Source organism: Solanum lycopersicum, chromosome 8 (assembly GCF_036512215.1).
Source record: "Solanum lycopersicum chromosome 8, SLM_r2.1".
Classification (NCBI taxonomy): domain Eukaryota; kingdom Viridiplantae; phylum Streptophyta; class Magnoliopsida; order Solanales; family Solanaceae; genus Solanum; species Solanum lycopersicum.
Window position 1 is genome coordinate 4204498 of NC_090807.1, and position 22604 is coordinate 4227101.

Sequence of the window (22604 nt, forward strand, 5' to 3'; positions counted from 1 at the left end):
ACATAACACAATAGATTTATAACCCTCCCTCTTGGATGTCCATAGATAATGTGCCTCGTTAAAATCTTACTAGGAAAACCCTCGCGGAAAAAAATTCTAGTGAAGGAAAAAGAATACACATATCTTGTGATACGCACTATTTGTTGTCTCATTAAAAACCTTGCCAGGAAAATTCAGTGGGAAAAAAATCTCAGTCAAGGAAAAAAGAGTGCAACGCGTATTATACTCCCCTGATTAAAACATCACTTAATTTCTTATGATGATGTCTCCAATCTTCATACATTGTAGTTGATATATTCTTTTTCAAAGAAAAATCACACATTTCTTGAATATGGTGTGTCATTTATCTCAACCAGACGCACTTTCGACTTCCTTCATGGAGGACTTTTATTTCTGCATCGCAACATTTGCTTCATTGATCGCCAGAATATTATTGTGCCTCCACATGCAAACACATAGTGTGCTTAAGATAGATCTTCATGCGGATCAGATAAATATTATGTATCTGCATAACCAATCAATTTTGTCTTGGATTCCTCGGGATATAATAAACTCATAACTATGGTCCTTCGAGGATATTCAATCATGTGATAAACAGCATTTCAATGTCCTTTTATCGGGGAGAAACTGAATCTTGCCAGTAAATTTACTACATAACAAATATTTGGTCAAATATTGTTAGTAAGATACACTAGTGCCCTGATTGCACCATAGAATTTCATCACCTAGAAACTATTCATCCTTCTTTTGAGATCAAACTGAATCATCATTTATCTCAAGTGATCTCATAATCATTAAGGTACTCAATGAATGCGATTTATCCATATAAAATTGCATAAAAAATTTTCAGTGTATGTGCACTGTTAGACAAATATTTCATTTGTCAAATTATCAATCTGTAGGTCAAGACAAAATTTTGTTTTACCAAGACCTTTTCATAAAAATACAAGGACAACTAGGGTCATTCTTTTGTACCCCTTTTTTTTCCTTGACTATTTCAATCCATATGAGGATTCTTGAAGCTTTATTGGAAAATTTTCTTTCAAACTCTTATATGCTTCAAACACCTCGATTGTTTCAAGGATTTTCATATAACCTTCATTGTCTAGCTAGACATTACAATTATTCATTACATGCATTCAAGTTTTCATATGTTGTCAGATCAAAACAAACCTCATTGCATCCACCAAAGGTTAAAACATCTCCAATAATGTCAGGATTTTTGCGATAAACCTTTATGCCCCAAGGCACAAACCGTATTTGATATCTTACGGTTATACTAACGCATAATAATTTATTTGTACCCCACTGATATTATATCTTGACTTATGGACTACCAGCCCGAAATGTCACTTTTCAAAGTGAAACAAAATATACTTGAATTGTGCATTTTAGTTAGCCAACCTTTTGTTTGTCCACACTATATGACAGATTTGAATTCAAGATCCTCGTCACAATTTATATCATTGAGCGCTACCTCATATCAAAGATACCGTCGACGGTTATTTGATATCGATTCCAACAAGATATAATTTATCGAGATCTCTTCATTTTTCATTATTTCAGGTACCTGAACCTTTTTCAAAATTTTATGAAGTGTTATGTCAATGTGCTCCTTTATAGTATTTGTCTCATTATCATGACCATATTGATCATTTGCTCCTTCCTTCTTCAAGGAATTTATATTTGGAATCGATTGGTCTATTACGCTTCCGGCGTATCATAGACACTGTCCTTCAAGGACTTCACATTGGAGCATTTGCAGCTGAATTATATCATAGGGTCAGTGCATTCATCTGGCAACTGATTTGAAACATTATGCAACTGAATTATCCTTTGAACTTTAAGTTCACAAATTTATTGGACGAGGATCTAAATAATTCATAATTAACCTCACACATAATTTTCAGTTGTCAATCATCTCTCCCCCTAATGTTAGAAAATCTAACATTCATTCCAACCTTATTTTGAAGTTCATCTTTATGCGTGGTGGAACAATTAAAATCATAACCGCACATTCAACATTTTAAGATGAAAATTATATGGTTCATGGCCCTGAACCAATTTTAATGGGGAAACCTTGTTGGTTTAATGCATACATGTGTTGCTACATGTTAAATAAAATTATCTCATACCAAATCTTATTTGGGAGTTTTGTACTCATAACCATGATTTAGCTATAATCGGAGGCATACAATTTCTGCTAAATCAACCAGAATTATCAAATAATTTCATAGTTTGAAACTGTGCTCTTAATTTTAACAATTCGAGCAAACAACCTTACAAAAATCAATTTGTAAGTTGACAACAAAATACATGTGACAATCGCATAGATGCATTAATCATATAGTTGCAAATGATCCACATGACAGATGAACGGGCCCATATTCACCCTTTTATATGTTCCAAAAATTTTAGGGGATTACAATCCCAACCTTAGCTGGTACAATAATCATTTTATCAAGAGAACAAGCAGTACAAGAGAATTCTTGAAGAATCTTTATTTCTTCATCATATAAATCACCTGAATTCTCAATCACGTTTGCGTCACATTTAATCGGAATGGTCAACAAGTCATGCCAACTGATCTTTATTTTAGTACACTTATAATTTACTTTTACATGTGATTTCATCAACATGTACATGTTTGTATGGAATAAACATGAGGAAAAGTGAGATAATCTTTTACATAAACATTTGTAACCCTCTTCGATTGTAGTGATTTATAATCTCAATATTTATTTTCAATTCATCCGAAACTTAAAAAGTTTCTTTTGAGACTTACTACAACCTCAATATTATTCCTATGAAAATAGCACAACTCGTTAGAGCTTGCAATTAATTTTGTGTACGATCACATATTGCATGACACCATCCCTATTGTGAGCATCTCCTTCAAGGAGAAAATTATATTATTATTGTCATGGTCAAAATCATTACGAGCAAGACGTCTTTCTTGCTTTACTTTTGTTGTACCATAAATACACAACCAATGACAAATTCGTATTGCCACACAATAATGACCACAATCCTTGTAGGCAAGAACTATTTCTTTCTTTTGCCCTTTTGGTAGTTCACAATAAACATACCATAGTGACGTATAAAACGTACAATACAATTAGCCATTTCTGCCAAATAAAATTTATTTCCTCTCAAATTTTCCGTAGAGATGAGAAGTGACATATATCATTTTTTTTCTCAAACCTTCCATAGAGGTGAGTTGTGGCATATATCCAACCTATAATGATTTTATCACATCTGGACTCATTCTCTTAAAGAATGGTCGAGCATTTACGATACTTATCACAAGTCACATTCTTTTCAAGGAATGGACTGATTATTTATATGTACTTCATAAATTTGCATTAGAAGCACATTGTCATGACTTTAAAATTCATCATATTTCCATGACACACCTCAACATCACTTTAAAAGATCAAGTGTACCATCACTTTATCTTCTTGTATCATGATAGATGATTTATAAACTTGTCAAATTATTGTGTTGACAACATTCACAAGTCTAATGACCTTTCATACCATTTTGATAATAAAAATTGCCTTCACATTTTGAAGGACTATTTGAAGAACTCATAGTGTTCTTCCTTTTATCATTACCACAATGATGATTATTATAATTATGTCCCTCCACGCCCTTATTCATATCATTAATTATTTGTCATCTTTCAGACTAACCATTCACTGCTACCACATTCATATGATTGAATGGAGCAAGTCAACAGGCGTATTTCAGAGTTATCACATGTTGCTACCACATTCTTTTCAAGGAATGGAGCAAATTCAATATGATGAATTTCAAGACATTTCTTCAAAAATATATTATTTTTCTTAGTCATCATTTTATTATCGCTATGGTGCATTGGCTCAAACTCAATGTCTTACCCATATAAGGCGTGTTACGCCATAATTCTATTGCACTTGAACTCAATCACGGTGCATCAAAATTCTAATTGATGTCTTACCTTTTTGGTGCGATAGAAGTTGAATCTATCGTCTTATCCTCAAATATTTTTCATTATGGTGCATCCAGACTTTAACCTGATGTCTTACCCTTTTGGTGCGATGAAACTTGAATCCATCGTCTTACCATTAAGCAACGGTATAATAAACCGAAGTACAACATGATTTATTATTTGAGTCTTTCAAAACAATCAAAATAATATTCAAACTCATGCTATTAAAATTTTATACTTCCTTCTATTTAAGAAATTTTGTATAGCCTGTCATATTCAACCAATAGTAGTATATGTCTTCGGTTCTTGATATTTGTTAGTGACTGAACACTATTTTATTCTAAATCATAAAATATTTTAGAAAATACACACCTGATTTTATGCATATAATACTTTGATCTTCATAACGAGATCAACCAAAATATGAGCTAAAGAAAAACAATAACTCACTCTCAATTAGATAGAGACTCGTGCTGATAACGTGTTATAAAATCAAGTTCATAAGAATATAATCATAAAGAGAAGAAGACAAGAGAAGTAGATAGAAGAAGAGAAATTGTCTTCATATTCAAGTATATATAATGGTGAATGATATCTATTTATAGTGTTGAGATATCATAGTTAAAGATCACCTTGGAATTATACATAGTTATCATCAAGGTTCATATCACCTTGAAATCTTATCACATTGGAAACATTAATACATGAATCCAATTAATTGTTAGATAACTCTAATGGATCATCCACATAACACAATAGATTTATAACAATTCTTTTTTAAACAGAGGGAATACGACGTTTATTTTAAAGCGATCATTCCTCAAAATACTTCCTATTTTGTAAATATGTACTATATTTATGTTCAAATTGTAATCTTTATTTTTGAAGTAAAATAAATTAAATAAGAAAAAAAAGGATATCAAGAACAAGAACTTTTTTTTAAAATACGGTTGTTATATAAATTTAATATTTCTTTATAAAATACTATTCTTTATACCGACACTATTTTTAACTATTTATTTATTGATTGTTTTAATTTCTAAATATTGATTTATTAATTACTTTAATTCCTCAGGGAGAAATCTCAAGCAAGTTGTAGAGCATTATTTGAGTTTAATAAATTTGAAACACACTTTTATCAATACTCAAAAGTTTGTGCTTGACCAAGGTTCCAAAAATACTAGAAAAACTACTTTCTTTTGAAAAACAACTTAAAAACATTTATATTTTTCCTAAAAACTTGGTCACACTTATAATTGACTTTAACTAATTATGATACTAAGGAGTATCGGATGTTGTGGAAGCCAAATATATAGAGAGTGATGGAATTACAACTACTATATCTAAAGGTAGCTTATAAATAGTAAATGAGACAACAACAAAAAAAACATCAGAAATTAACGAGGTTCGGTAAACTTTTGTTTTCTTTTGCCTACTCCTCGGACACAACCAATCAATATTTATTTCACTCCAAAAGAGTACAAGTGAAATACTATAAGAAAGAAAGAAGAACAAATGCCTTAGGAGATGAGAAGGCAAGTGAGAGGTGTGTTACAAATGAATTAGGAGCTACCTATTTATTGGAGTGAATTCTTCTTATTGATGTCATCCATGACATCACAATATGTCAAAATGTCAACATTTACCTAGTGAAACCAATTTATGATTCACCTAAATTTCACCTACAAAAGGTGCTATCTTGACTTTTTTACCAATGAAGAATTATCCTGTAATTACCATATCTTCTCATTAATCCATTTTTGAATCTTATCAAATTTAACATTGGAAACTTGCTTAATTGCAAAATATATTGAAACTTTTCAGCTGGAATTAGTTTTATTATTCTCACAACATACTGAGAATTACATAACAAGTAAGGTTGAAAAGAAAATACAGTAAACTTAGGAGAAATGAACATACAGTAATGATCAATTTTATTTGAAGATTCATTCAAACTCCAGCTTTCTTCATTTTCATGTGTACTCAAAACTCTTCTATATTGACACACTGTTTGGAATTCCTTTGCCTGTAAGTCCACCTTCACTTGTTGGGAACAGCAACGTATACGGAGCGTTAACGGGGCCTGTTCTGTTTGTCAATATGTTGTTACCATTCCTCTGCATAATCTGTTTTTCAATGTCTGTTAACTTATTTCCAAATCTTTCGAAAGCAGCGAGTGGTTCTTTGTCCTTTGTCCATTCAGGAGACTCTCGTTGTCCGAGGTATATCTCATCTGTGGTATGCCTTGACAATATCTCTATGAGGGAAACACCAAGCAATGTTTGTAACTGCGCTGTGATGGTTTTCAAGAATGCCTTATCGGGGTTTTTCTTTAGCTCTTCGTATTCAGGAGTACCTGGTTCAGGCATGAATTTTCGACTTACTGTGGGACGATTTGGGAGGTAACCTGCATAAGGATACTGCCCGAAATTGACTGCTGCATGAAGTGCAGAAGCTATCCAGATGATGGTTGTACACGAATCGATTAGCTCTTGTGGTGTTTCCATTTCAGCCCACCATGGTTCATTTTTCTTGTCACCATGTCCCACTTCTCGGACTTCCTTCCACCACGCTTGTAGTTCATTGTCTTTCAAAATCTCTTCATTCGATCCGTAGTAGAAACTGCAGTAATCTGTCACCCAACTTTTGATTGCAGACCAGATTTCTAAGCCATCAACAGCGTATGGATAGTCATCTATCAGTAAACGAACACCATGAGGAGAACTCGAGTCCTCAACTGCTACTCCCCTGAAATTGAATTGGTCATATAATGTGAACATCCTAATGTTTTCATATAACGTTAGTTTTGACGTTGTACCTCTTAACAAGATCAGCTGGAAGGGCTTGATCAGGGAAGACCCAGTCTTTGTAAACGACAGCTGACATTTCCATGGCAAATTTGGAAGGGAAAACTGTACTCTCAAGAACTCCACCAGCATTGATTAGGATCTGTCTTGCCAAAGCATTAATATTCATTGTGTCCCGGAAATGAGGATATAGAAGCTTATGAATAGGGTGAAGCACACTTAGTTGCCTGTTTGTTGCAATCACAAATGGCTCGATCACAGCATGTGTATTCAACCTGCAAAGATGATCAAACGTATTAGATTAATACTACAAGGCATGTGTTGATGCAGGGTTTAAAGAAGGGCCGAACCACAAGGATCTATTGTACACAGCCTTATGAACTCATTACAACTTTACCAGTTACTTCAAAGTTCCCCTTCGAGTTAGTTATTATTTTGTATCATGAATCACTATAGAAGTCTTTCGACATAAAGGGAATTACCAATGACTAATCAGTTGATGAACACCAGAGTCATTCACCGCAACATAAGCTTTAGCCAATTGCCAGATAGAGCCCTCAACACCTTGATCACTTGGAGTATACACTTTACTAGTAACACCAAATTGATCTCCATCTGGATGTGGCAAACTCAATTCAATTGCTAGTGGCTTCAAAGATCCATTATCTTGCAAGAATAGCAAAGTTCTCGAGGCATATGTTTTCGTTGTTGTAGTGTTTATCCTCCTCAAATATGGTATAAGAACATCATGATGGTTCAATATGAAAAGTTTATTACTGTTGATCGCCTGTCAAACAACATGTTAAAATCCTTATCGTAATCATACAAACTAGTATGGAATTTCGAGTAAATATATATATTACCTCATCAATCGTTAGTCCATCCAGCTTACCCTCTATGTGTTCTGCAGTAATTGTACTGTTTTGATTTCCATATAGTTCAGGATCTAGCTTGCTTTTTGGAGGAAATTCCTTGCAAATTAAACAAGAAACAAAGCATCAATACTCTTTATCTAACACAAAGACTTACTAGTCGCGACATATTCAAAGTTTTAGTCCCCTATTTCCTAGTCGCGAAGAAACTAACTTACTTCAAGTCTACTAATTATAACAGGATTAACTCCAGCTAGCATTTCTCTTGCAAATTCTTCATCAGTCCTCCACGCGGTTTTACTATCTGCACAATCGATACTTTTAAATCATACAAACACATAAAAGTGAGTGATCATTAGTTAGATTAGGTGTAACAAATTGTACCTTTTATCACTAGAGGAGTTGGAAATCTCAATATTCCTTCACCGTCTGTTCGAAGGAGTTCTCTTATCATCTCTAGAGGAATAGCATCAGTAAGAGCTTTAAATAAAGGTCCTTGAGGAAGTTTGATCCCTCCTTCATATAGTCTAAGTACATCCTCAAAACTATCGAACTCGTTAGGGGTACCATCAAACAAGGCATGTAATTCAGGGAGGATGAATTGAACAATGGATTTCAATGCATATGTTAGGAAGTCTGACATCTTCAAGTGACCAAAACGCTCGTCTCTCGGTACATAGATGTCTAAGCTCAGAATAAGTGGAATCCTGCTTTCACTTTTAGGATCTATACAAAGCAAAACAACAATGTAACTGATCAGAAAGTTAGCTTTCAATGAAACTAAACGCGTTGAATGGACTGATAAATGTGAACGTCTAACTAACCTGTTCGTGTTGGTGGTCTACCAGTTCTTCCTCTCCGAGGATACGGGTAGTCAGCAGAACCTCCTAAGGTAGTTCTAACATTTTCTTTACCTTGATCAGGATTACCTAAGTCATTGTAGACATCATAGTCATAAATCCTATCCCACGCCTCGCGCTTTCCAGTTCCATCTCCTCTTAATGTTACCAATTCATTTTCTCTGTATTTTCGCAAAAGCTCTGGTGTTTCACTTGGGAGATATGGCTGCATAAACAATCAAAACATTGCAGTTTGAGCAATTGCCATAGTTAACATGCTCAGCGGTCGTTTCGTAGCTGGTTAGAGTCATGCATGTATTAGTAGTATACTGTATAAGGGAAATTTATGTATGGATTTGGTTATACATAGCTTAGTCATTATATTCATGTATATAATACATAAATTTTCTCATATATAACATATATATGTAGTATTAGTTATGCTTATTTTAATTACTATATATGTAGCTTAGTTATGCTTGCACTAACAAAAAAATTCACTATATTCCGACAGAAAAATGTTCGGTAGTTATTCCCACAAATATTTTGATTAAATTGGTGACAAAACAAATATATAGTAATTGTTTCATATGGAAAAAATTAGAAAGCTTCCCGAGTGATCAGTTGATTCGTTGAAAAATGAATAGGAAAATCCTGTTATATAGCACAAATTCCTCACTGATTCCCGATGAGGAAATAATTATTTTTATTTTTAGTAATGTTACCCCCTAACTACCTACCAAAGTGTGAATGCAATATTAGTTTAATTAATACCAGCATAACTCATTACATGACATTATTTATGCTGCATAACTCACCTCCAAACCAGCTACGAAACGACCAGTTAGTAGTTTGAAAAAGTAAATCATACCTGATTTGCAAAGAAAATTCTATCTGATTTGTATCTAAAAGAAGGATAAACCCAAGAATTGCAAACAAAATGGACCTTGCCATGATTAGGCACATCTTCAAGTGTGAGTGACTTGAGAAAGAACTCATTGATATGCATATTTTTTATGACAAATGCACCTGGAACTCCAAACTCCTCATTCCAATCAAATGTGACACCAAAGGCTGTTTCACCAGCTGCTAATGGTGTTAGAGTAAGGAGAAAGTTCTCCAAATAGGCTGGATTACTATGTTTCCCTTGTAAGCCATTTGCTGCGAACGGTGGCGAAGTCAGAAATTTAGTTCACATTAATTTTTAATATTATTATTGTCACTAAATAACGATAACTATATTATTGTCACAGAGTCCTTCAGTGATTGCTATGAAACATGATATCCAAATGTTTAGTTACTAGTAAAAATAATTATTTCAAAGTCATATTGAATCTCACTTATTTGACAAAAAATCCATAAAAATGTACTTTTCAAAAAATATATTTAAAACATTGTGAAATTTTTAAATATTTCTTAAACTTTATGGTTGGTTAAATTATATCACATAATTTTGAGTGAAATGAGTAATATATTGAAAAATATCAGGATTTTTCAGTATCAACAATACGTATATGCTGTTCACATATATCTATAATTTATAATAGGCACTCTCTGTTTTAATTAGTTTATTGTATTTATTTATTTATTTATTTAAAAAAAGAATATTTATGATTATTGGTATTTTTTAAAATTTTAAATTTTCACATAGAATATTTAATTTACAAGATAAAAAAATTGAAAGTTATATATTTTTAATTTAAGATTATATGATTTTTTTAAAAAAATCTTTCTTAAATTATGCGTAAAATTAGAATAAAACAAATAAAATTGAAATTAAGAAAATAGTAAAAGATAAAATTGTGCCTAATCTTCTAGATAACTTAATAAAACAATTTATTTATATATCGTGTGGGGTGCAATTATTCAATGATAGATCTTATCCTTTTCAATCATTTGCCCGTTCAAATACTATTATATTTATAATGAGATCAATAAAGTGCAGTATTATTTTTATCTAATATAAAAATTTTAAAAAATTGAAAATTTCAAATACGACTATATCTAAATATATAAAATTCTTTCATTAACTAATCTCTAAATTAGTAATACTTTGGGTAGCATTAGAATTCTACACCAAATGACTCCTAAGTTGATAGACAAAAATTTTCACCTATTTTCATAATTATTTGTTGCATAGAAATTTAAAATAAATAATATTTATTAGAAAAATAAAATTAATACTTTAAATAATTAACGATATTAAATAAAAATATAATAGTGAATAACACAAAGTTATTATATGAAATACTTCACAATATTTCCTACAAATAGGACTACCTAATAAGTTGTTAATGAATAACTTTGGTAGTTGGGATGTCTTTCTCTTAAAAAAAACTCCATAAAATTATCGTAATGACTTCTTAAAAATATTATAAACATAGCATAAATGAATAAACGTTTTCGTTCTTGCATCACTTTTACGTGAATTACCTCTTGATGTATCATCTGTGTTACATTTAATTCATTATTCACTATAAAATTCTTAAAATATTTTTTTTACAAATCTTAAAACAAAAAATGTGTCATTTAACATCATCTTCTTTTAAAATTATATTTTTCAACTTTGGATGTGTACAAATAACCACTTAAACTTGCATCCAACGAGGGTCACCAGGTTCACGTGAACCCATGCTCTCCTTCCGAGATCATATACCATTGTGTTATATTTTTAAAAAATAATTCAAATATAGATGTGTGGATCCATACTCGGAGTACAATATAATGCGATGATGATTGGATGCACTTCTCTTCGTGAGGTTAGAAATTTGAATGTTAATATTTATCTTGTTTAATTTTCTTTCTAAAATTAGATAGCACCTCGCTAAGTGGTTATTGGTAGCACTATTGACATATGTAGTATGTACGTATATATATATATAAAACCTATAATATTAAAATTTGAACGTTTTTTTAGTAATAAGAACCTAAAGTCAAACCGATCAAATTTACATCTTAAATCAATCTTTGTAATAGTGCACCCATCATCTCGAAATCTTGAATACGTATCTAAATTATATATCAATATGTAAGATGCAAAATTGTCATGTAAGATGTCATATAGGACGTGTGTGTCTAATTATTCAACTTTATAGTACAAATTTAAAAGTTTACAAGTGCACACTCAAAATTAAAATCATAATTGTGAGTTAAAACTAAATTAAATGTCATATTTATATATTATGTCTTTCTATAATACAGCCCGGTTATATATATCTCTCAACTAGTATTGAATAAGTAGGAAAATCTTTATATTTACAAACAAGGTTAAAAAATCTATCCTTATTTCCCTTCCAATTAAACTTCAACCTTCGAGTAACATAAATGCATTCATCTAAACCTCCTTCGATCGAAAGTTAACGTTATTTATACAACATAAATAAAATTAATGTTGAACATCTTTAGTGATAATCTTGATTCTGTCAGTGTAGCAGATAAAATAATGCAATATATAAAGTGCATGAGAGGTTATAAACTTACCAGGATCACTTTGAACAGAACTAATTAATTGAAAAGAAACCTTTTGGCCAAGGGCTTCAAAGATTTTATCAGTCAAAGAGCCAGCAAGATCAGTAAAATCTAGAGCATTTTTCTTCATCATCACCACAGTTCCTTTAACTTTCTTTGAGTCATGATGGCCACCAATTAATCCACCCACAAGTTGACCTAACATGATGATGAATAAGAGAAATATTAAAAAGTATAAAAAGATATGATGAGTTTTTGTTGTGAAATTCCAATGGAAATGAGTCTTCTATTTATAGCCAAAAAAACAAAAGTTACTATAGCTAGCAAGATATAAATAAAGATTAATAATAATAAACAATAAAAGAACAATAGACAAATCCACATGTTACACGTTCTTAACTCCACTTTTTTTTTTTGTTGTTGTAATTTTATACTACTAGTTGATTAATAGACATTTTCTTTTCTTTTTGGTGGTCACTTTAATCGTATTGGTTATTGGTTATGGTGGATTTAAAATTTTTACTCGCGTTCTATTTAAAATAAGTGTTATGAATTGTTTTATAATATATCCTGTTATATTATTTTATTTAATATAATGTTTAAATAAATTGTATCGTTCTTTATCACTATATAATATCACGGGTCTATTATTTGGATAACAAGCCTTAAAAAAAGAGAGGAGTAAAGTGAATGTATGATTATTTTAGACAAGATAAAAGATAAACTAAGATTATTAAATAATAAGTAAAGACAAAAATAAGAAAAATACATTAAGGTAACGACAGAATCACAATAAATCAGTAATTACACGAAAATGAGACTCCTCGCCTTTACCTAAGGATGAATTTAAATTGCAATACAATAAAACTTAAGTAATGATCAAATCAAATATTATAGTTAAACTAACAATACATACCACATGTAACAACAATCCAAACAAAGGTGTACGAGGATTTGAAATATAAAAATATGGTGCTTAAGATTATTTACATTATTCCCCATCAGTTTTACAAATCCTCAAAATCTCTAATTTTCATGCATCAGATTAATGTATCGGCACATCAAATTATTATATCTCGCACATCATATTAATGTATTTTGCGCATCAGATTGGTATATCATGTTTAAAATGTACATCAGATTAGTGTATCATGTATAAAATGTTATGTATATCTCACTTTACGATTAATATATCTCGCGCATCAAATTAATGTATCAGTGATTATATATATATATATATATATATATATATAGATATATTGTATACCTCCTAGCTACCCTCAAGATTTGTCCATGCATATTACTTATAGATAATTACTTATGGAACTTGATATTATAAGGTTAGAGATAGATGTGTATACGAATGAATTTGCCCCTTTTATGACCTTTCATTCCTTATGGAACTTGATATTATAAGGTTAGAGATAGAAGTGTCTACGAATGAATTTGCCCCTTTTATGACCTTTCATTCCTCCTCCATCTTTTCATAATGATTGAGTTCAAAATGTACTGTAAATGAAAACTGGAGAGTATGATTTTGACGATAATTGAAATATGAAAAATGATTTTTAGAGGTATGGTTTGAATAGTAGGTGGGCTTTGAACTCAAATACTTTTTCAGTTTTTAATTACTTGTATACTTTTAAATTGATACGTGTATTAAAAAATTAATATTTGACATAGTCATTTTATCATTTGTTCTTATTAATTATGAAGTTGATGACTTAAAAAATTGATATTTTCAAGAAGTTCTACATTTTACAAAATAATTAATTCAGGGTATAATAGGTAAAAAAAATTTGTCCTTTCTTGATCTGTCAAAATTGACAAAATAATTAGGAACAACTAAAAGAGAAAATGTGGACAAATAATTAAGGACAGAAGGAAAGTCTTTTCTAAAATTTAAGGTGGAAAAGACAAATATACCTTCGAATTATCGTAAATGATATGTATATACCTTCCGTCATATATTTGATGCCCCTGCCGTTCAAAAATTAGAGCATATATGTTTTATCTAAATGTTGAATCGGTGAATAAGATTATAACACGTGTATGTCTGTTAGTATAAAAGATATATATATTATAGTTTTTTAACAACAAAAATACCAATATTTTATAAGTATCACAAAAAATATTTACATATAATTTATAATAGTTCAAAAATATATTATCATTATTTTAAAATTTAATGACATATTTAAGTTTTTTCTGTATTTTTTAAGAATGGTATGGTGCTAAAAATAATCCAAACTAGAGTAAGGCTGTAAATGGCACAGATTATGAAGTCAATAATGAAGCCATACATTGTCCCCTTACCTACTGCTTCCAATAGACCTATGCTTCTTGAAAATCACGCCAAACAAGTCATTTTCATGCTACATATCTATAATTCAGAATATACACATGATAATTGTTTATGCAATTATTACTTTCTTAGTTTTGATCGGGGTGATAATTGAATGGATTAAAGTATATTTGAACAGATTAAAATGAATCAAGATGATAAATCACTTAAAGATTCATTTTAACTATCACTTAAGATTCATTTTAACTAAAATTTATTTGGATCAAAATGGTTCGGAGCAAAATCAATTATCTAATTTTTAATACTTTATTTGATTTCTTATAAGATCTTAGTAGTTAATAAAATCATTGTTTCTCTTTATTATGGTTAAGTTGTTCATGAGTATGGTTTAAAATATCAAACTCAACTATAATTTAAACTAAACTGATTTAAAAATTGACATCTGGTGTGATTTGATTTGATTTAGTTAAGTTTGATTTTAAATTTTAAGATCGATACTATTTGAAACAAGATTTCTCATTAGTTTATTTGGGCTATTTATCAGTCCAATTTTTAATGAGTTGAGATGATAAATATATTGTTCAATAATCTGTCCAAACTTAAATGAGTTCGGTTGTTTGAGTTTGATTTTTTCACCCTTAATTTTAACCTACATTTTTTTACTTGAGGTTGATATGCATAATTAAAAATAATTATAAATTTTTTATTTAGTCAACTTAACTATTTAGTAGAAAAATAAAAATATTTTTTTTCTTTAAAAATTTGAATAAAAAATATTTAAGTGAACTACTTTATTAAAAGTTGAGGTATTAGCTTGAAATACGACTTTAGTTCAATTTGAAAAGACTAAAAAGAAATAAAATATTTAAACGAGGACGGAGAGGGTAATTTAATTTGTTTTAAATGTAATAATGGGACTTTAGTTCAATTTGAAAAGACTAAAAAGAAATAAAATATTTAAACAAGGACGGAGAGGGTAATTTAATTTGTTTTAAATGTAATAATGGATAGTTGTATTAATAATAATAATAGTAATAATAATAATATCATAAGTCTCATCACAAAATAAATGCATATATGAAATTTATTTACAAGCTATAAATTTTTATATAAATTTCATGTTAGTTTCTGAAAATTTAATATAATTAAACGTCATAAAATACAATTTTAATATCATATCATTTAAATTTTAAAATACTTTTAATATAAATGCGAATGTAACTTCAAACTTCGATAAATCAAGATTAAAATTAAATTCTAGCTTAAATCTTATCTATAAATAGCCCCAAATTTTATATTCTAGCGATATCACCTACTCAAAAAAATAACAATTCATTTGTGATGAAATAGAAGCCAAAGATGCTATTGATTTTATACATATTTTATTAACTTTTGAATAATTTAATTTATGAGTTTTTTTCTAAATATTTTATTAAGAAAAAAAAATTAATGCCATTATTGAGGGGGTCATAGATAGTGGATCAAATTGTAGGAATAGAAAAATTAATGCTCATTACCAACATGTTTTTTTAAATAATTTCGATCTTTTGTCAGGTTATGACAAAAATAAAATGATTATTTAATAATCATCATAATAATAATAATAATAATAATTTTAAAAAAATGACAGAGAAACTAATATAGTCAAAAAAGTTGAAGGAGAGAGGTTTTGTTTCTTTTTTGGAAAGTCATATTTGTGGATGTACATTGGAAAAAAAAGTTTATATTTATCTCTCATCGTACTTTTTATATACTTTAAATTCATTTGAAAGTGCTGAAATTTATTTTAAAATAAGCAGTTATGTGTTTAGATAAAAGTGTTGAAGTTGCTATGGCAAACGTGAAAAGGGAAAAATGGAAGAAAGAGATGTTAGGGTTATATGGGTAATTTGGAGATTATATAAAAATATTAAGGGCAAAAAGATAAAAATGTGGTCAATTTAAAATAGCTTATAAGTTATAAAAAAGCACCCCTACCCAGCTTTTAACTTTTGGCTTAAAATAAATTTTCTTTAACTTAAAATAAGTTATTTTGAGTATTGCCAAACAACTAAATAAGTCAAGAACCAGCTTTTAAGTCACTTTAACCAACTTTTAAGCTGAGCCAAACAGACTCTTATTCTTATCATTCAACTTGAATTTATTATTTGTCTTTGAACAATAAAATTTCATTTTTTTTAAACTCTCATTATCCTATGTGACAACTACAAAAATACATTTTTATTGATGTCCACGTTTTTTCTATGGATTAGTGACAAGGCAAATATGGTATTAGGAATGGATTTAATGGGTTAGATGTGTGGGTATAATAATTATATTGGAAGCAAGTTTTGATTGTGATATATATATATATATATATATATGTGTGTGTGTGTGTGTGTCACGTAGGATAATAAAAATAGTGATATAAAATTTAACAATTTAACAAAAACTATAAATTCAAAATTAAATGACACAGATAAATATATATTAGAAAAATATAATCGAAAAAATATAACACTTTCCTACTAATATAAGGGAAAATATGAAACTCTTTCGTTCTTTTTAAACTTAGGACCCGTTTGGATGGGCTTAATAAAAGCAGCTTTAAAAAAGTACTTTTGAAAGTGCTGAAACTTATTTTTAAAATAAGCAGTTATGCGTTTGGATAAAAGTGCTGAAGTTGTTATGCCAAACGTGAAAAGGGAAAAATAGAAGAAAGAGATGTTAGGGTTATATGGATAATTTGAATATTGTATAAAAATATTACGGGAAAAAACATAAAAATATGGTCAACTTAAAACAGCTTATAAGCTAAAAAAAAAAAACACCCCTACCCCAGCTTTTAACTTTTGGCTTAAAATAAGTTTTTTTTAACTTAACATAAGTTGTTTTGAATATTGCCAAACAGTTAAATAAGTCAAAAACCAGCTTTTAAGTCAGTTTGACCAGCTTTTAAGCTGAGCCAAACAGGCTCTTAGTTAGGCATTTGGAGTTTGGATATACTGATTTGAAATCATAAGATGAAATTAGGGTTTGAACATGTGATTTCATAAGATGAAATTAGGATTTGAACATGTAATTTTTCCATCTCATGATTACAACTTCGTGAGATGAAATCTCAACTTCTCCAAATAGTTTAATTTGAAAATTTTATATCATGACTTCACATTTTTCAAATATAAAATTAACCCACAAATTTATATTTTACAAAACAAATCATTGTTTTTTATCAACATATTTTTTCTTTTGCGAGAATAAAAACCAAAGGAGTGATGAAACATAAGCACAATATGAATATGTTGATACAGTTACTAATGATATTAATCATGTTCATTTTTATAAAAGAGTGGTACACTATAATTTATGTTCTATTTCATTAAAGAGTAATATACTACAATTCAAATTCAATTTTATCTTTTTGGAAAAGGGCTTAAAATATCCTCAAAGTATTGGAAATGGTACAAAATTATCCTCCATCCATCTATTGGCTTCAAAATACCCTTCCCACCCAACTATTGGGTCCAAAATACCCTTGTTATTCACCTTTTGGTTCAAAATTGACCATTTATCCAACGGTTTTATATTCGAACTATTTAAATATTTTCTTAAATACATAGCACTCAACTATTTTGTTATAATTTAACTTATTAGTATAATTTGTAAATCAATTTACTATCCACCCATTACTAATTAAACCCTTCCAATAGTTGAACGCCAATTATTTTTAAAAAATATTTAAAGAGTTTAATTTTTAAAAAAAATTAAAGAAGTGGTTAATTTTGAACCCAAAGGTGGATGACAAGGGCATTTTGGAGTCAATAGGTGGATGAAAAGAGTATTTTGGAGCCAATAGATGGATGAAAGATAATTTTGTACCGTTTTCAATACTTCAAAGGTATTTTAGGCTCTTCTTCGTTATCTTTTTAATGAATTAAAGTTCGATCAATTAATGTTACAAAATTTTAGAATAACTTTATGACAATGCACGATAATTTTATTTTAATCTTTTGTTTATTTTGTAAGATCGTATAAAAATTGAAATAATTTGATAGTTTTCACAACTTATAAATTTTCTATATTCACAAGTAAAGCATATAACTTAAAATTTTCAAATGACATTCAAACAAAACTTTAACTTAATCTCACGTGAGAATAATAAATATAACTAGTTTCAATAAGTTTGGTGTATATTGTGGCTTTAAATATAATTATAGGAGTATATTTATTGCCAAAAAAACAAAATAAAAGGGGTACGATATCAGGCCTTGCGGGGTAAGGTCAGCTGATTAGACTTGACAGGACAATCAGTTATATGACGGTTCTCGTCGACCGGGCTGGCATGCAAAAAGCAAGAACGAGCTTCTTCGCTCCATACGTTGGTCCAAGATCCATCAAAGGCTCAAAAATGGACTGCCTGGGATTGAAGAAAATCAACATCCACAAAAGCAAATTTGACAAACTCATTTCGGGACGCTTGTTTAAGTCCATGAGTAGCACTAGGCTAGTAACTTATTAGACTAGTCTCGATTTCTCAAGATTGTACGAGCTGTAATAGTAGTTGAAAAACCTCCCGTCCCGAGTGGGCTTAAGTCATGCCTTTACTAAAGAATAGACAGTCATTTCATGTATTCTTAGTTTTTGGGCTGAAAAAGCTCGTCGATCCAAATGAATCATTCTTCCGATCTGTCTTTGTTTCGTACCCGAAACTGACCCACGACACAGCGCCCAAATGATAAATATTAATTTATTTTTTATAGTATAATGACAAATATGATCCTTTATTATTTAAAAAGTAGAAAATCACCTTACGATTAACAGATGAATACGTACATCATCACCATCGATGGATGTGATGTAATGGATAATCGAATAAGATTATTTCTTTCTTAATTAGAGATTTCGATTATGAGATTTTGGTATGCATTTTCACCCAAATGAGACCCTAAAATGCATAAATTTAAAATAATCAAATTTATATTATAGATCCAATATAAATTTTGAACACTAAATTTAAGACATAAAAATGATATATTGCCATCATTAAGTACCTTTACTTGTGAGTAACAATGAAAGAACCATCAACAATATTATAGACCTCTTTTTTCTAAAAAATTAACTCCTTTTAATTACTTTTACTAGTTTGTTATTGACTTAATACTTTCTTCAAGAAATTACTTAGTTGTTAAGAATTTGTTTTATAATTATTCACATTAACAATATTTTGAAAATTTAAAATTGTTATAAAAGCAGCTCATAAGAATATAATTATAAAGAGATGAAGGCAAGATAAGTAGATAGAAAAAGATGACTTTTCTTCTTATTCAAGTGCATATTTCAAATGGTGAGTGATATCCCTTTTTATCGTGTTAAGATATCACTCCCAAAGATTACTATGATAAATGCCCAATCAATAAATAAATGGTTATCTACAAAGGTTCATGTCACCTTGGAATGTAGATACATGATGGGATAAGTTCACGAAGAAAGCAAATGGACAATCCACTATTCAATAGATTTATAATACTCCCCCTTGGATGTCCATAGATTATGTGCCTCGTTAAAACCTTACTAGAAAAGATTCAGTGGGAAAAAATTCTAATGAAGAAAAAAGAGTACACATATATTTTTATACGCATTAATTGTTGCCTCATTAAAAACCTTGCCAGAAATATCCAGTGGAACAAAACCTCGATCAAGAAAAAAAGAGTGCAACGCGTAGTATACACCCCCATATTAAAACATCACTTAATTTCTTGTGATGATTTTTTTCAATCTTGTACACTGACTTCTCAAATATTGATAATAACGGTGTCTTAATTGTGATCAAATTGCATTAATGAAGATGTTGTGTAACGACCCATTTTTCGTTTGAGTGCTAAAGGTTTTTTTTTATTTCATAAAAAACTCTTTCGATAGATTCTAAATGTGCATTTTGGACTATTTGTATCTATAATTATAGAATTAAGGGATAATGTCCAAGTATCCCCTCAACCTATGCCCGAAATTTCAGAGACACACTTATACTATACTAAGGTCCTATTACCCCCTGAACTTATTTTATTAATAATTTTCACCCCTTTTTAGCCTACGTGGCACTATCTTGTGGGTCCAACGATGGTTGACTTTTTTTTCAAACTAGCGCCACGTAGGCTAAAAAGGGGTAGAAAATTACTTATAAAATAAGTTCAGGGCTAATAGGACCTTATTATAGTATAAATGTGTCTCTAGGATTTCGGGCATAGGTTGAGGGGATACTTGTGCATTTTCCCTAGAATTAATGAGATAGTTTAATATTTGAGTTAGTTGGTGATTAAAAAAAATAATATTAAAATTGATAGTGGATCACTTTCCCTATTTTTATAACGAGTCATATAATAATTAGGGTAAAAATAATCTGTAGAAGAGGACGAAGTGAAAGCGGCCATGAAATAGACTGTTGTGCACAAGAGTGAGCTTTCATCTTTCAAAAAAATCAACTCAAGCAAAGAATACCTACGTAATTGTTTCATCTTTATCCCTTACTGATCTTCATGTTGGTAGCTTTAATTTTTTCTAAGTTTCGTGATTGGTAGTTTCATTAAATCCCCATAAGAATTTATATCGATGTCGTGCAAGTTAAACCTATATGGGTTGTAAGCATTTTCTCTTTTAAGGATTTGGTTATTTGAATTTCTTGGGTAAGTGATCAGTGAGGAATTTGTCATTGAATTTTTGTCGAATTGATGAATTAGTTGGACCTTGCTTGTAAGCTGCTATAAATGTCGAAACAATATCTCTTTTCATGATGATATAATATCTAAAGCATTTAGGGAAGGAATGACAGAGCTTTTCTGTTCACTCCTGTGATGAATATTTTGGTTGGGGGAGGGGATTTACATTAATTTTAATATGAGAATTATGATTATTTTAATGTTAATTATTATAAAAGAAAAAGATGAGCTAAAATCTTCTCTGCACCACGTCATGATTGCTTGGAAAACATAGGCCAAACATTATGACCACGCATAGATATGCAGATCGAAATACAGAGAAAAAAAGCAAAGAAAAAAAATAAAATTTTATTTTGAGAATTAGGAGAGAGTTAGAGGTTTTGATCATGATTTCAAATTCGTGGATAACAGTTTGCTTTTGTGGTATCACTTTTCGCAGCGAAATAAACATTCTGAGGCACTGAAGAAAGGAATGACATTGAGGAACTAGCTTGCTTGACTTCGTTGGAGGTAGGTTATTGTTTATGCTATTTGATAGTAAACTCTCAATAGTGATTGATATGCATTGAATGATATTGTGAAGTTTTCTATGTACTTGATTGTGTGGTTATGTGGCTTGTAATTGGTCTGAAATCCTAAGACCGTGGAGTTTATAATCTTGAACCCTCTTTATCGAAGTGATGGCTTGAATAAAGAAGGCTCGATGAAATATTATTAACGAATGAAAAAGTGGTGGTGATATCATATGATAAAATAATGATATTATTGGATCGGAGTGTCACGTTCTGACACGGTATTCTTGGATCGAAATTTCATGTTCCGACACGATAATATTAAAGATAAAACATGTTGACTTAATGGAAGGTACTCAATCTCAAAGAACTCAACTCCCGAAATGGTTTGATTTGGAGGCATGAGTCCTCATGTGTGATCTTGATATTGTTGACTTATTACGTGCTTACTTTAATGTTGTTGACACTTGTTCATGTTGTTTGTTGCTTATCACTTGTTAAGTGCTATAGTTGAGTTCATACTATTATTCATTGTATATTATTTTCTATTTTTGGTTGGCCGATGATACCTACTCAGAATATGTTGCCCCGTACTGAGTCCTACTTGTGTTTTTCTTTGTTTTCCTTTTATGAAATGCAGGGAGTGTACCAATAAAATGCAGCGAGTGTACCAATGACTTCAGATTTCCCTCAGCTCCAGCCAGTCTCTCGCATATCAGGTTCCAGGGTTAGCTATTCCTTCAAGCTCATGTTGGATTCTTTCGGTCATGACATGATGTTCTATACTTTTGGACACATACCATTTTATTCTTTTATTTTGGTGTATTTTATATTCTTAGACTTATTATTGGAGATTAGATGTCCTTGATGTGATGACTTTCAGGTTTTGGGAAATGAAATTTAGTAACATTTGAGTGTCCTTGATGTGATGACTTTCAGGTTTTGGAAAATGAAATTTAGTAACGTTTGAGTTTCCGTAGTATGCTTGTATTTTGTAAGTTAGGTTAAATTGGTTGGTTCACCCACTTAGGAGGTTAAGTGTGGGTGCCATTCACGACTCGTTTTGGGCGTCACATGTTGCATTGTTGAACTCATCCTGATATATTATTTTCTGATTTGATGAATATGACGAGACT

At 30.1% G+C, this 22604-nt stretch overlaps 1 protein-coding gene and 1 long non-coding RNA gene across 2 annotated transcripts; one reads left to right on the top strand and one right to left on the bottom strand.

The window, feature by feature from the left end:
• Positions 1-5768: 5768 nt before the first annotated feature.
• On the bottom strand, positions 5769-12221 carry LOX1.1 (lipoxygenase). The gene is made up of 9 exons (NM_001247927.2): positions 11972-12221; positions 9363-9652; positions 8477-8717; positions 8037-8378; positions 7871-7956; positions 7644-7751; positions 7263-7567; positions 6792-7055; positions 5769-6721 (listed from the first exon to the last, which is right to left on the bottom strand). The coding sequence occupies exons 1-9, from the start codon at positions 12162-12164 to the stop codon at positions 5968-5970; spliced, it is 2583 nt and encodes an 860-aa protein (NP_001234856.1). The 5' UTR covers positions 12165-12221; the 3' UTR covers positions 5769-5967.
• Positions 12222-20605: 8384 nt separating this feature from the next.
• LOC112941996 (uncharacterized) lies at positions 20606-22592 on the top strand. The gene is made up of 3 exons (XR_003247762.2): positions 20606-20742; positions 21396-21466; positions 22109-22592. It is a non-coding gene; the product is annotated as an uncharacterized lncRNA (long non-coding RNA).
• Positions 22593-22604: the final 12 nt, after the last annotated feature.